Source organism: Puma concolor, chromosome B1 (assembly GCF_028749965.1).
Source record: "Puma concolor isolate L17-30 chromosome B1, mPumCon1.1.hap2, whole genome shotgun sequence".
Classification (NCBI taxonomy): Eukaryota; Metazoa; Chordata; class Mammalia; order Carnivora; family Felidae; genus Puma; species Puma concolor.
In genome coordinates, this window is record NC_141670.1 from 24,607,220 (window position 1) to 24,623,345 (window position 16,126).

General features: G+C 35.1%; 1 protein-coding gene across 7 annotated transcripts in view; it reads left to right on the top strand.

Moving 5' to 3' along the window:
* SGCZ (sarcoglycan zeta) overlaps positions 1-16,126 on the top strand; it is a 1,128,389-nt gene that overhangs the window by 993,615 nt on the left and 118,648 nt on the right. For all 7 annotated transcript variants that reach the window (XM_086703312.1, XM_086703313.1, XM_086703307.1 and 4 more), the window contains one exon: positions 3,546-3,633. In XM_086703312.1, coding sequence (XP_086559438.1) covers positions 3,546-3,633 — 88 coding nt within the window. The remainder of the gene's footprint in view (positions 1-3,545; positions 3,634-16,126) is intronic.

The window sequence follows — 16,126 nt, forward strand, 5'->3', positions numbered from 1 at the left end:
AGAGAAGAGAGTGGAAAGCAACAATTTATTCAAGGAAATAATTTTCTTACATATAGATCTTTGGAGAGAGGAACACAACAAAGGAGCTTTATAAAGCGTTAAATGTCAGTTTTTGCAAAGAGGTAGTTTCGTGGTACTAATTTTTACCTAAAAAAAGGGTTTCGTATTAGATTTATAAATTGCTGAGGATTGTACTTCTTTAGATGATTGAAAGAGTTTCTATCAGTTTTATCATATACACTTTTATCATGTATATGTATATTTTACTTAGTAATGAGTGGATATTATGTAAAAGGTCATGCATAAGCCATGGTTCTAACTCACAGAGATGTCACCGAGCTGATATATAATGCAGAAATGATAGTGTAATTTTTCAGGGAAGATGATGTACTTAAATGCATTACATTTTGTTTAATGAAAAGTAACTTGGTTTTTTTTTTAATTAATTAATTAATTAACTTATTTCGTTTATTTATTTATTTATGTATGTATGTATGTGATTTCTCAAACTCACAACCTCACCATCAAACGTTGCATATTCTTCTGACTGAGCCAGCCAGGCGCCCCGATAGTTGTTTTGATTCAGCTCACCTAATTATATTTTAACAAATCAGTATAACATAATAATATATCGATACTACATGAATACAACATAGAGAATTGTTCATTACCCCTCCTAGCTATATGTTTCTGGTTTTAGTAACAAGATTGCTATTTTTATCATAGTAAAGTTTTAATACAGATATATAAAAATTGAATTCTGAGGGGAAATTTAGTGGACTCACAGAAGAGGAGGGATGAATGCTAGGGGGAGAACCTCAACATTTCTGTGATTACAGTAAGAGAAAAGTAGATAGAAATGTTGTAAACTATGACATAATGATGCCTTACTTCTAACCCAAGTCTATCTCTCTACTAAATTAGATGAAATTCTTATTGACTTTTAAAATGGACTTTTCTGTCTTCTTAAAAAATTTAGTAAAGCAGTAATTATTTTAATATACTTACATGGTCCTGAAATTACATAATGTTAATGGTTATTCTTTTTTTATGCTATGGTTCACAGAAATTTAGGCTCAGCCAAGCAAATAAAAGCATATCTTGTCATCAACTTTTAAACATATAAACATTAATTATGTATTATTTATATATATAATATAAATATATTTATGTATGATATATTTATAATGTATATTTATAGATTATATCTGCTATTTTATAACATATTATATATAACATGTGTAACATTATATGTTATTTTATAAAAATATTGTAACAATCTGAATTAAAATTCAACCAATATATCTTCATGGTGTATTGAACTACAATATTGTAAAGGCTTGTGCTGTTTCTTACATTCATATTGATTTTATTTAATTAAAAAAACATTTTTTAGTGAATGAATTACATGTAATTAATTTTACCAACTTAAATAGAATCTTTGTGTGCTTTTAAGAACCATGTGCTGGATGTAATTGCATGCAGTCCTTAGTCCATGACCTACACTGTAAACAGAATTAGAACATATTGCTCAGAAAAAAAGATGTAATTAATTTTAAATATTTTCAAAGATGGATGTCCACAGCATAGAAGTACCTATACCTAGATTTATATTTTGAAACTATACACAGAACACTTGTCATTTGTGGCACAAAAAAATGAGTTGTGGTAAGAGAGGCGGTGAATGAAATTAACCATAGTGTTTTTTGTACAACCAGTCTCACTCTACAGAATAAATGTATTCTTCACAATGTGGAAAATTAATTTTTAAAAACGCAAACCTTGGGACTCCCGGTTTGCTTTTTTAAAGCAACTGCCTCTGTCAGTTGAGCGTCTGACTCTTGATTTCGGCTCAGGTCATGATCCTAGGGTTGTAGCATCAAGTCCCACATTGGGCTCTGTGCTGAGAGTGGAGCCTGCTTAAGATTCTCTCTCTCTTTCCGTCTCCTTCTTCCCCTCTCCTCTGTTCCTGCACATTCTTTCTCTCTGAATTAAAAATAGATAGATAGATAGATAGATAGATAGATAGATAGATAGATAGATGATAGATAAAATCTCAGAGTAGACATAATAGCAAAACCCACTTTTAAAAGTGTGTGTGCGCGCGCGCGCGTGTGTGTGTGTGTGTGTGTGTGTGTGTGTGTGTGTGTGTGTGTGTACATCTTCAATCACTGCTTTGCATCTAGTCAGATGTCATACAAATCAACTTTAGGAAAAAATCCATGGAGTCCACCCATGAATATCCAAATCACAAACCTCAAATGCTAATCTCAAATGAATTTTTGTATGGCTTGTATATAAAAGCACTTTTGTATCCACACTGACACAGAAGTGACATACCACCTGGATGGTGAGGATGGTACTGGGAGAGATTTTCATAGAATTTTATTACCTGGGTTAAAAGCTCCATGAGGGCAAGTACTGTTCTGTTTGATCACTGAAATTTCTCAAACCTCTAGAACATTACAGCACTCATAGTGAGCACTCAGCAAATATTTGATGAATGAATGGATGGACAGTTTGTAAATGATCACCCTGCTTATGTTTTAGATCATAAAAATGAAAATTTAGGCAGTTGTAAGTTACTTATGTGATACATTGGTGGCAAAAGCCCAAAATGTAGGTTCCTAAGGCAATGGTATTGTCCTTCAATAAATTATGTCACTGTTAAGTCCTAAATTAGTGATGAAAGTAAACATCTAACCAAGGTTAGATATACTAAGGGAGAATTTCCAGGCAAATATCTTATATACTTATATTCTATAAACCTCCCTACATAATCCATTTTATGATTTACAGGGCATTTCCATGTGAGGTAAATACACAAGCTAGTATCATGTTTATTATGAAGATTTATTTACCCACTCAGTAAATACCTAGTAAATGCTTTTTTTTCAGCAGCATGCTAAGTATTGAGGATGTAATTATATATGTGTGATTTCTATGGTCCCTTTCCCAAGGACATTTCTTCTTATGACAGAAATAAACAAACAAGTAAACACATACCCAGGCAAAATAAATTTGTCTTGTGATGGGTGTTTTGAACCAAGTAAGTGGAGACTGGGGGGTTTGGGGATTGAATGAATCTGTAGTTACGGTGATCAGGGGAGGCAATTTTGAGGAGATGATATTTAAGGTGGGATCTGAAAGTTGCAAACTCAACTTAAAAAGGGGTTTCCTCCTTTGGGTAGGGTTTAAAACATCTCCATGGTAGGCATGTATTCCAATGGGAGATGGAGAGGGGAGGAGTTACTACACCTTGACTGTACAGCATTCGGTAGAGTTGGAAATCATTGCATTGAATAGTTAATGCCCATTTACCAAAGTGGAAACATTCCTATCCCCTCAAGTCATTATTATGAAGCACCCCTATCTTTTTATCACGTTGTTCAACCAATGTTTGGGATGTTAAAATAACTGCTTAATATAAAGCAAAGAATTAGAATTCTGGTAGTACCCAATCAAATGCAGCATAGTTTTATATATTAAGTTTGACTATATTTCTATTTTTTATTTGATTTCTTTATTTTATACATGTTTCCCAGGATAGTCCACTGGTCTTACAGTCTGACAGGAATGTAACAGTGAATGCGAGAAATCACATGGGGCAGTTAACTGGACAGCTGACAGTAGGTGAGTGCTTTGGAGTTAAGATTGCTCGTAGCATCTTACTCCATTTAAAATTTGGGGATTGTTTAAATTGGGGAAAGCAAAGGTATATTATTTCTCTAATATAAACCAGACATCCTTTTTTAGCCCAGTTACCTTGCACATGATTTGATATTTCATAAGTTAGTTATACTTTCCTCTATTTGCTTCTTACTCTTGTCAGGGTGTTACTATGAGACAAGTACAAATATTTTGTTATTACTCTTAGGTTATGAAATGCAGCATTTTCCTAACAAAGCATGTGAGATATAACATCATGTAGTCTATATATCCTTTGTTTTAGGTAAATCATTCCTAATAAATATTATCTGCTAGTAATAATTAGAAATGACATGGTTAGTTAAATATAACAAATCTTAGCATTTATCAATTACTTATGAATTTGGTATTGAGTTTATCTAAATTTTAAGGTTTATATGCTTTAGAAGTTATGCTAATGATAAAATGTTATTAATATTTTCTCATATTGTAAAGAAATTAGAGATTCATATTACATGGCATTATTATTTGACTTAATTTTTATAAGAAAAATGGCAAATAAAAAGTCAGTTCTAATTATGTAAAACAATAAGATTTGATTTATATGTAAATGCTAAAATATCTTTAGAATACTGTATTTTTCTGTTGGGAAATTACCTACTATTGATAATATGTGTATGTATATAAAAGTATAAATAGCAAATTACAACTTGAGGAATGACTTATCCTTATCTTAATGAGAAATTAATGAATACCTTAATACAAATGCATGTTTCCGATATTTCTTTTTAAATTACACAAGTACATGGCATTTGAAATGTGAGGTTTGTAAATATGAATTTGACTGTCTACTTCCTTTGTAGGTATATGAAACACTTTTTGAAATGCTATTTGCCTTAATGAAGCCAAAAATGAAATTTATATTTTATCATACATGTATTTCCAAAACATACAATTGTACTTTATTCATAATAATTGAATTTTATTTTATACATTGTTCACATCATTAAAGTTGGTCACTTGTCATCATTTGAATACTGGAGGAGAAAAATAAAAGGAGGATAAACTGAAAAGTTGAATAAGAGATAATATTAATGGGCAGCGCTAGTTTTGTTTGTACTTACTTTTTTTTTCAGTAGTCTCCCTTATTTAAATTTAAGTTGCAAGCAATCATGTTTGGGAAACTCCAGAGGGCTGCAATGTGGTCCTGCGGTGTAAGCATGAAAGAAGGTCCATAATGCCATGTCTATAACATTATCTCTGTAAAACATTAATGCTAATTAGATATGAAATAATTGGGATGTAATTCTTCTGAATATTTACTTTTAAAATCTGCTTAGAGTCACAGTCTGATGCTTCATAGAAGATCTCATATCTCATCATAACTCCCCTTGTTTAATGCTCAGTAAATTTTAGAGAATACATGAAGTCCTAGGAGCTGCAAGCCTTTATTGTCAGAATCATTTACTCATCTTTGATATTTTCATTTCCATTCATCAAAAATCAATGACATAGCCAAATTATATAGAAGCCGTAATTACATTCTGTGATTTCTCATTTTTCTGTCTTCATTAATTCTTCAAAGCTTAAAGTCATGGCTGCCTTAGATAAGTCTTAGTCTGTGGTAAGAAGACAGAGTGTCATTTGCAAGAAATTAAACCAAGTGATATTAACATTTGGTGCTAGTTTCCTCTCCGTAATTCACTTTTTGGGGATGAAACGCCACATAAAATAGAAGCAACCGAGGGCAGCTTCTGCCCTTTTTGGTTTCTTCTGCGGTCTGAGGTGCTTGCCTTCCTTCATTGCCCAAGGGGATTTACAAGAGGGTCAGGGAGTGGGAGAATTGAGTAGCAAGGTGCCAGGACAGAGGCATCGCTTCCGGGTCTGTGCCTCTTCTAGTACCTGTCAGTCAACTATACACCTAACCGTCAAATTTGATCTATTTATGATATGAGAAATATGCTTGATAAGAAAAATTAGGCATCGGGATTCTGTAAGGAGAATTTCTTTCTTTGATTTGAATATTTGATTGGATTGGAATATTTTCTTTGTTTTCTTAAGATTTTCAGTCAATTTCTGCTAATAATTAAGTCCATATGATGAAACTGTAAATTACATTTTTATTTTTTAATGTTTATTTATTTCTTTTGAGAGAGAGAGAGAGCAAGAGCAAGCAGGGGAGGGGCAGAGAGAAGGAGAGACAGAATCCCAAGCAGCTCTGCACCATCAGCACAGAGCCCCACATGTGGCTCCAACATGAACCACAAGATCATGACCTGAGCCAACGTCAAGAGTTGGATGCTCAACTAACTGTGCCACCCAGGCTCCCCTAAATTACATTTTTTAAATACCATAAGTTTGAAATGAAATGAAATGAAATACTGTAAGTTTAAAAAGACATAAAAAATTAAAATATACATATGTACAAATTAGCATAAAAAACTAGTCCATTCTTTATCCATATGGAAGCTATTTGTATCCTATATAATTATTAATTACACCACACTGACTGGGGCACATGGGTGGCTCAGTCGGTTAAGTGTCCAAATCTTGATTTCGGCTCAGCATGATTTCCTGGTTCATGGATTTGAGCCCCGCGTCGGATTCGGCAATGACAGTGCAGAGCCTGCTTGGGATTCTCTCTCTCCCTCTCTCTCTGCCCCTCCCCATCTCGTGCTTTCTTTCTTTCTCAAAATAAATAAATAAACATTAAAATAAAAAAAAAAAACCACGTTGACCTTTCTGGGTGTAAAGATGTAAAGCAAAATGTGACTAATGGCATGATCCAACTATGCTTAAAGAGAAACATCTGAGCTTTCTATGGAAAACTAGGTTTTCTTCTCACATACACTGAACAAAATGTACACATCATCTAATAGAAGGAATACACTGTTTTTTTGCATCTCTATATCAAAAGAGACATGGGCCTGCTAACCATGGCTTGGTGCTTTAAAGAATGCACAGAATGTGACCACAAATGCCATTAGATAAAATAATTGTGGGAGCAAGAAATAGAACATGTTTCCCGGTTCAACTTAATTCAGGGATAAGAATCTAGACTCCTCTGCAAGAGATGATATATATGTCTATTAAGTATCCCTTATGATATATGCCTTCACCTGGGCTTGTTGTCGGTCAGATGAAGTGAGGCCCCAAATGTTACTTGTTTGTGGCTAGATCTTTTCGTTTCAGAAGTGAAGTGAACTGATGATAAAATTAATATCATTTAGTAAACAGAAGACCCTAATGAAGACTCTTAACTGTATCTATGTCCCTCTGCCCACCTCAGTATATTTCCAACATCCAAGACAGGGAGGCAGACAGACAGGCAGGCAGGCAGGCAGGCAGATACACACACACACACACACACACACACACACACACACACGCACACACGCACACACGCACACACGCACAGAGCACTCAGGCTTCCCCACAGAACTGGTGTAAGGAGAGTGCTGGGAAGCAGGACCAGCACAACATTTAAAGAAACCTTTCAAGTCCACTACTACACACAGAAAAATTGATTGAGACATCAGCATCTTATTCACTGTAATATGCTACAAGATAATTAGAGTCTGGAAGCTTTTCCAAAAATATTTAATAGTCACCTATCATGGAAAAATAATCCTTCAATAATGCAAGCAGTGAATAAAACCACATAATTTCTAAAATTAATCACATCATTTAATCACATAATTTTATTTTTATTTTTTTAATGTTTATTTATTTTTGAGAGAGACAGAGAGACAGAGTGTGAGCAGGAGAGAGACAGATAGAGAGGGAGACACAGAATCTGAAGCAGGCTCCAGGCTCTGAGCTGTTAGCACAGAGCCCAATGCAGGGCTCAAACTCATGAACCACAAGATCATGACCTGAGCTAAGACGCCTAACCAACTGAGCCACCCAGGTGCCCCATAATCACATAATTTTAATAGTAACTATGTTACTGTTAGGAATTTGTTATACAATGATGTTTATTAGGTTGTTCAAACCATGAGCATTTTTTAATATTCCACACATTTAGGTTAATCCACATACCCAAAGATTTCACAATACCTGTCACAAAATATGCTGACTAGAAAGGCACTTTGATTATGAATAATTATTAAGAGGTATTATAAATATTTAATTTTTTTTCAACGTTTATTTATTTTTGGGACAGAGAGAGACAGAGCATGAACGGGGGGGGGGGGGGGCAGAGAGAGAGGGAGACACAGAATCGGAAACAGGCTCCAGGCTCCGAGCCATCAGCCCAGAGCCTGACGCGGGGCTCGAACTCACGGACCGTGAGATCGTGACCTGGCTGAAGTCGGACGCTTAACCGACTGCGCCACCCAGGCGCCCCAAGAGGTATTATAAATAAACCAAAGAAAAAAGAAAAATCAGAACATAAGTTCAATGAAAATTATTTTTAAAACAGAATTTTATGGCTTTTCGGTAATTAACAGTATTATGGGGATAATCATGTGATTTATATGCCAAAATGCTCTAGAAGAGTATATTTACCTAGAAATCATAATTTACTCAGAAACTAGTTTTAGAAAGGAGTTGTATTTTAATAGGTAAAAGCCTGGATTCTGGAGCCAACTAAGTCCCACATCTGTCACTTCCCAGCACTGTGACCTAATGCAGGTTACTCTGGGCATCTTCCATACTCTGGGTTTCTGTGGGGAAAATTGATGAGTATCCATATCATACAGTAAATGTGGGCATTAAATAAATGAATATATGTGAAGTACTTGGAATACTTCCTGGAGCATAGAATGCAGTATGTATATGTTAGTAATTATAATTTTTATTAGATCCGTATGTAAGTAATTCTGTACAATTGACCAAGCTTCACAGTTTTACTTTTCTTATCTATAAAATGAGTATTATGCTAGATTGTCTCCGTGAATCTTTTCTGAAAGCTAAACTCTTTTACCTTTAGAGAGGAAATTAGTTAATGAATCCTCTGGTCCCTTAAATTCCCCACTATTCATTAGTCCTGGCAAGAAAAGGACAATCTGGTTTGAGTTTTTGACATCTTAGCCACAAATTATAAGTACATATTTTTCATTTAAAATAAAGAATATAGGTAAGCAAAACTAAATCAGCATCATTGCTCTTCTTACTTTTTCACCAAATTTTGGCCTATAAAAATATTTTTAATGATGTTATTTAAAAATTATTTTAAATAATCCAATAATTCCAATCAGTTCATTTTTGCCAATACTAAACATCAGCATGTTTTGTCCCTAAATGAATGGAGAAAAATGTAGATGAGGTTTTTATAATAAATATTTAATGACCCCTAAAGTGGCATACCTTGCGTTAAGGCAATTACTGTGAACACCTGGGAATCACTTAATTGACTGCAGATGGTGTAGGACATATAAAAAGTAGAAGGTTACAGATTATTCTCACGTACCAAATTTATGTTTTTTGTCATTGGGTCTTTTTTTTAACTTAAAGAATGCTGTAATAGTCTGGGATGACTTAATAAGAATGAATATTTTATGCAAAATAGGCCATGCAAATCTTGGAGAATAGATCAACAAAACACGTAGTTTAATATTGCACAACATTTTAAATGATTAAATGCATTGATGATGTTTAAGAATTCATTGTTAATATTAACTAATTAAACTAATATTAATCAATTTGAGAAAATATTACATAGAACCAGATGATTGTGACATTAGAAAGATGGCATTCTTAAAATTTAGGACCCTTAATCTGGGTGACTCAGGTGTACCAAGAATTACAGTGTCTGAAGAAAAGACAATAATGTGCGTGTTTTGGAAAGTTGTATCACAGGAGCATTTCATGTCATTGTTTGACTATCCTGAAACACTACGCCACTTCTGTGGTTTTACTTTTTGTTATTAACTTAAAAACAAAAAAAAAAAAATGCATTGTCCCAAATACTCTGTTAAATTCTCAAGTGTTTGTGGAGTTAGATGTGTGGAATCAAGGAACACTAAGAATTCTTCTTCCTCGAGGACCTCGTTTGGCTAGACATTTCCAACCCATCCTGGCTTCCGTTCTCCTCCTTTCAGGTACCCAAGGTCCTAGTCTGGGACCAATGACTGCAGTCCCACGAGGCCAGCTCCACTTAGCAGTGCTCTGTGTCGCGGTTCTAAAGACCATCCCCGCAGGGTGTTGGCCTCTACTTCTCAAGAGCATGAGTAGCTAAGCTGCTAAAATTATCAGTGGATATCAATGCTCTGATTGATCAGAAAGCATCTTTCAGCTTTCTCCCCTTCCAGGCAAAATACATGGTTCAAACTAAGGTCTTTGGTAATAATGCCCGTAGTTGCCAAAGAAATACATCTGATCTTGAGTATTTCAGAATGAGGGGAATAGGACAAAGTGAGATATGGTGGTCCCATTAAGACATTTTGTAAACGTGGCATACCCTTCAGTTGTAGTCCTGCCTGGGCCAGTCCATCCCCTTATGTTATGATAAAGGGAGACAATACAGGTTTTTTTCAATAAATATAATGCAACAACTCAGTCAGTATTTTTAACTGTATAATACAGAGGAAAGCAGTAAAGAAATGAATGACCATTTTATTAATTCTATGATTACATAAAGCTATTCAAAATATGCTACAACTATAGCTCACTGTTTTTATTTTAATACTAAGATTTTAAGAAAATAAAAAGATATATTACAGAGTTTGTGAAGAACAAAATTAGAATAAAATAAACAAATAGAAGGAGAGTGGTTTCTGACTTCATATTTTATATAGGTAATTAGAATTATAGCTATATGACTTATCTGAAATTAATGACTCTATAATTTATATACTGGACCAGTCTCTGTTTTTAATGAAGCTCCCTTTGTGGAATCTCAGAATTATAGCTGCATTTGAGTTTCATATAGAATTGACTTATTGAACGTGCAGTTTTGTGTTGGTCTTAACAAGAAACTTGTCTTTGGAAATTTGGTTAATGGCGCATACTGTTCAAAAATGTGAGGTTATGGGACTCATTATCAAAAAACATCTGGTGGTAGGAAGCTAAATAAAATTTAGGGGTTCATATGTATAGAGAAGATCATTTACTTCAGTATCAGGAGCCCTAGATGAGGTATTAGCCAAGCCCAGATAACTATAAAAAAATACGAATTGCCTGGTCATGGAATAGAGGAGATATACCATGGAGGGCCATTACATATGATGGTCTAGGTCTGTTAACTACATTAGCCTTTTTCTTTTGTTTCACTTTGAATTATGTGTCTATTCTTACATGTAGTTTTGGAGAAATTACAAGTCAGATAATGCATAAACAGAAAAAGAAAGTATGGTGGGAATAGAAAACTGAGTATAGGAAGAGGGAAAAATGAAGAGCAGTTCTGTTTCCAACTATTTATGGGACTCCTGACAACATACTCCTCATAATGAGGAAAGAGTATTACCAGAATCTCTTAAGACTACTTTAAGATTTCTATCAATTCCTTAATCATCATTCTCTGGTTAAAGTATATAATCAGCTCAGTCCTTTTGCAACCTTTTCCCATAATATTCTCTTTAGATATTTTACCATATTTTGCCAGAAATTAAGAATATCTAATTCTGTACATTCACTTCATGTATGTGGTGATCCAATTTTTAGCATGGTTTGTTTTAAGTCTTCCATTCTGAGGTCACATGGCTGATGCTTTGTTTTCTAAATGCTCACAGACACATCAGTCTAACGTGTTTTAATATTCTATCCTCCTTTCCACCTTTCCCAAATAATTAAAGTGTGTTAACTCATTTGGAACCCATCTTCTCTCCTGTCATAACATTTAGGAAAAAACCTCATTTTTAATCTTATGTTGCTTTTTCCAACCTTTATCATTTTACAAAGATTACTGAAAATAATTCATAACCAGTCATTTAAGTGTTTTGGGGGTGGGTGGGATAGGGCAGATGGTTCTAAGAATTAGCTTTCTTTCGGGGCGCCTGGGTGGCGCAGTCGGTTAAGCGTCCGACTTCAGCCAGGTCACGATCTCGCGGTCCATGAGTTCGAGCCCCGCGTCGGGCTCTGGGCTGATGGCTCAGAGCCTGGAGCCTGTTTCCGATTCTGTGTCTCCCTCTCTCTCTGACCCTCCCCCGTTCATGCTCTGTCTCTCTCTGTCCCAAAAATAAATAAACGTTGAAAAAAAAAAAAAGAATTAGCTTTCTTTCTCCATACTCTGTCTTCCTAGGTCTTCAAGACTGGATCTCCTTATTGCCCACATCAGAAGGCTCATTTCATACCCATTGTTAACCACTTTTAAATGAATCAATAAACTTATCAAGAGTCTAAGCCACATTGGAGAATTTTGGGTAAATGTGTGTAGAGAATAATTATATAATTATATAATTTCAATATTATATAATAAGACAATCATACATATTTTCACACTAAAAGCTCTGGGAAGTCATTAACCATAATAACTACAATTAATAAAATAACAGGTGCAGACAATAGCAAGTGATAAAATGGGTGTAAAGGTACTAGAACTCTGGAACACTGCTGGGAATGCAAAAAAGATAGAGTTACTCTGAAAAAGTTTGCCTGTTTCCTATAAAGGCATACCTTGGAAATATTGCAGATTTGGTTCCAGACTACTTGAATTTAGTGAGTATTGCAATAAACCAAGTCAAACTAATGTTCTGGTTTCCCAGTACATATAAAAGTTATGTTTATTTTGTAGCTTATTAAATGTGCAATAGCATGTCTTAAAAAAAACAGTGCACACACCTTAATTTAAAAAGGACTTCATTGATAAAAACTACAAACCGTCATCTGAGCTTTCAGTAAATCATAATGTTTTTGCTGGTGGAGGCTCTGATGTTGATGGCTGCTGACTGTTCAGTGTGGTGATTGCTAAAGGTGAAGGTGGCCAAGGCAATTTACTAAAATAAGACAATACATTTTGCCTCATCCTTTCATGAAGGATTTCTCCGTAGCACATGATGCTGTTTGATAGCATTTTACCCACAGTAGAGCTTTCATAGTTGGAGTCAATCTTCACAAACCCTGCTGCTGCTTTATCAGCTAAATTTATGTAATATTCCAAATCCTTTGTTGTCCTTTCAACAATATTCACAGCCTCTTTACCAATACATTCTATCTCAAGAAACCTTCCATAAGAAGCAACCCCTCATCTGTTCAAGTTTGATCATGAGATTGTCTCATCTTCAAGCTCCACTTCTAATTCTAGTTCTCTTGCTGTTTCCACCACATCTGCAGTTACTGCCTCCACTGCAGGCTGGAACCTCTCAAAGTCATCCATGAGGGTTGGAATCCATTTCTTCCAAACTCTTGTTCATGTTGATATTTTGACTTCTTCCTGTGAATCATGAATGTTCTTAATGGCATCTAGGCTAGTGAATCCTTTCCAGAGGGTCTTCAGTTTACTTTTCCCAGATCCATCAGAAGACACTCGGTATGGCAGCTATAACCCTACAAAATGTATTTCTTAAATAATGAGACTTAAAGTTGAGCAAGTCCTTGATCCATGGGCTGAAGAATGAATGTTGTGTTAGCAGGCATGAAAACAACATCCATCCCATTGTACATTTCCATCAGAGCTCTTGGATTACCAGGTGCATTGTCAATGAGCAGTAATATTTTGAAAGAAATCTTTATTTCTAAGTAGGAGGTCTCAGCAGTTGGCATAAAATATTCGGTAAACTATGTTGTAAACAGTTGTACTATGACTCAGGCTTTGTTGTTCTGTTCATACAGCACAGACAGTTTATTTAGCATAATTTTTAAGGGTCTTAGTATTTTCAGAATGGTAAATGAACATTGGCTTCCACTTAAAGTCACCAGTTTCGTTAGCGTCTAACAGGAGAGTCAGCCTGTCCTTTGAAGCTTTGAAACCAGGTGTTGACTTCTCCTCTCTAGCTATGAAAGTACTAGATGGTGTCTTCTTACAATAGAAAGTCCTTTCATCTACGTTGAAAATCTGCTGTCGAATACAGCCACCTTCATGAATTATCTTAGGGCATCTGGTCAACTTGCAGCTTCTACATCAATCCTTGCTGCTCCTCCTAGCACTTTCGTGTTATGGAAATAGCTTCTTTCTTTAAACCCATGAACCAACCTCTGCTGGCTTCCAAATTTTCTTCTGCAACTTCTTCACCCCTCTCAGCCTTCATAGGCTGGAAGCGAGTTAGGGCCCCATCCTGGATTAGGTTTTCGCTTAAGGGAATATTGTGGCTGGTTTGATCTTCTGTCCGACCACTGAAACTTTCTACATATCAGCAAGAAGGCTGTTTTGCTTTCTTATCATCCACGTATTCATTGGAGTAGCACTTTTAACTTCTTTCAAGAGCTTTGCAATCATAGCTTGGCTAACTGGTTCAAGAGAGCTAGCTTTCAACCTTGCTTGACGTTCAACACGGCTTCCTCACTAAGCTTAAACATTTCTACCTTTTGGTTTAAAGTGAGAGATGTGTGACTTTTCCTTTCACTGTAACACTTAGAGGCCATTATAAGTTATTAATTGGCCTGATTTAAGTGTTGTTCTCAGGGAATACAGAGGAGGCTTGAGAAGAGAGAAAAAGATGGAAGAATGGCCCCTCAGTGGAACAATCAGAACACACACATTTATTACGTTCTTTGTCTTAATGGGCATGGCTTGTGAAACCCCAGAGCAATTATAATATATACCTGATCACAGATCATCAAATATCCCTGATCACAGATTACAATAATACATATATAATAATTAAAAAGTTTGAAATATTGTGAGAACTATCAAAATGTGGCAGAGACACAACGTGAGCAAATGCTGTTTGAAAAATGACACCGATACACTTGCCATTGAAGCTGAGTTGCCACAATCCTTCAACTTATAAAAACCACAATACCTGCAAAATATGATAAAGTGAACCACAATAAAATGAAGTATGTCTGTAAAGTTAGCAAAATCACACAGATATTGTTAATTTAGGAAACTTTTGATAAAGTATTTGGCAAATATCTAACTACATTTTTTTCTCAGGTATCAGAAAAAGTTTCATAAGTGGTCATTTTCTGCCAAGATACTAACTTTATTGAAATAAAAGTTAGTTTAGATAAGTCTCATTTCAAGTCTTAAGATGAATAGAATTATTTGCAAAAAAATATTCCAGCTAGCACCATCATCACTAAAGCTTGCCCCATCTATTTTTATGTCATCTCTATTCTTGAGCTAAGTTGTATGGTATACTCTTTAACATATAAGATGTAAGTATATAACTCCCAAATCTCTCCCTCTAACATTTCCTGTCTTCTCCTTCAAGCCCAAGAATGTAACAAATCAACTGCTTTTGGCTGCTTACCTGAAGAACATACTGATCTCAAACTCAACATAAATTTACCAGTGGGTGCTTTCAAAAGACTAGCAAATGATATACATGTCCCCAGTTTTTAGTTTTAAAAGATGGTGGTAGTTAAGTTTCCTGTCAATGCTAATATTGCAAATTTGTAGAGTTTGTTTGTTTGTTTGTTTGTTTGTTTTTAGTTTAATGCAGCCTCCCTTTAAAAATCAGCTCCTCTTTATTTCCTTACCCATACTAAACTGATCATTTGGAATAGTCCTTTACTATTTTTTCAGTGCAACACTAAATAGGTCACCTCTGCTTTTGAATAAACCCCTTAAAACTCAATGAAAATAGAAATTATCTATGGTATTTGTCAAAATCACATCGATAACAAAGGGAACAAGATGAGTGCAAACAATGTGAAGCTACTGAAAATTAAACATACCCTGTTGAATAAAATGTATGCCTCTTAGGAGTAAGGAATTTCCAAGGAAAATGAGTTTCAAAGCAAGAGATGCTGCAAGGCTGATTCAGTGTCAAATAGAAGTTCATGAGGGCATTGGCTGAGCATAGAAAATTAACACTGACTGTGCCTCTTTAAAATAAACCAAAGGATTTTCTTTCCGTGCAGAATACTTAACGGACTGAGGAAAGTGTTGGTAGGGTCACGGTAAGTAATAAGAGTAAATCATTTTGAAAGAGAATCTCGTAAGTGTTTCAAAGAAAGAATATCATATGACGTTAGAAATAACTTTCTGATGACTATGCGTATAAATGGACTTTCTGGCCTCCTTCCATTCTGTCCATATCACGCTCATTCCCCCCACTGGTCATTTTGTAATTTTTATAATAACATTATAAAACTTTTTCTGCGCCAGAGCCTCAGTAGATTTAAATTTATACTTTTTCTTTCTTTCTGTGTAGCAGAGTCAGAGGAACCAAAATAAATATTTTAGTCTGAGTTTTCACATATATTTATATTTGAAGAAGCACAAAACGACATAACATATACTCTACATGGACCCTCGGTTTTAGCACAAAGCCAAGAAAGGCACAATTAGAAAGTTTAAATGCTTTTCCAACTCACTGTGCCTGGATCTCTCTAGCCTTCAGAGCGGGAGATATTCCCTCTGCACCTGCTACCAGGTATCCATCCACCATAGTCTCAAGTGCTATCCTATCTGCTGACAAAAATACTATAG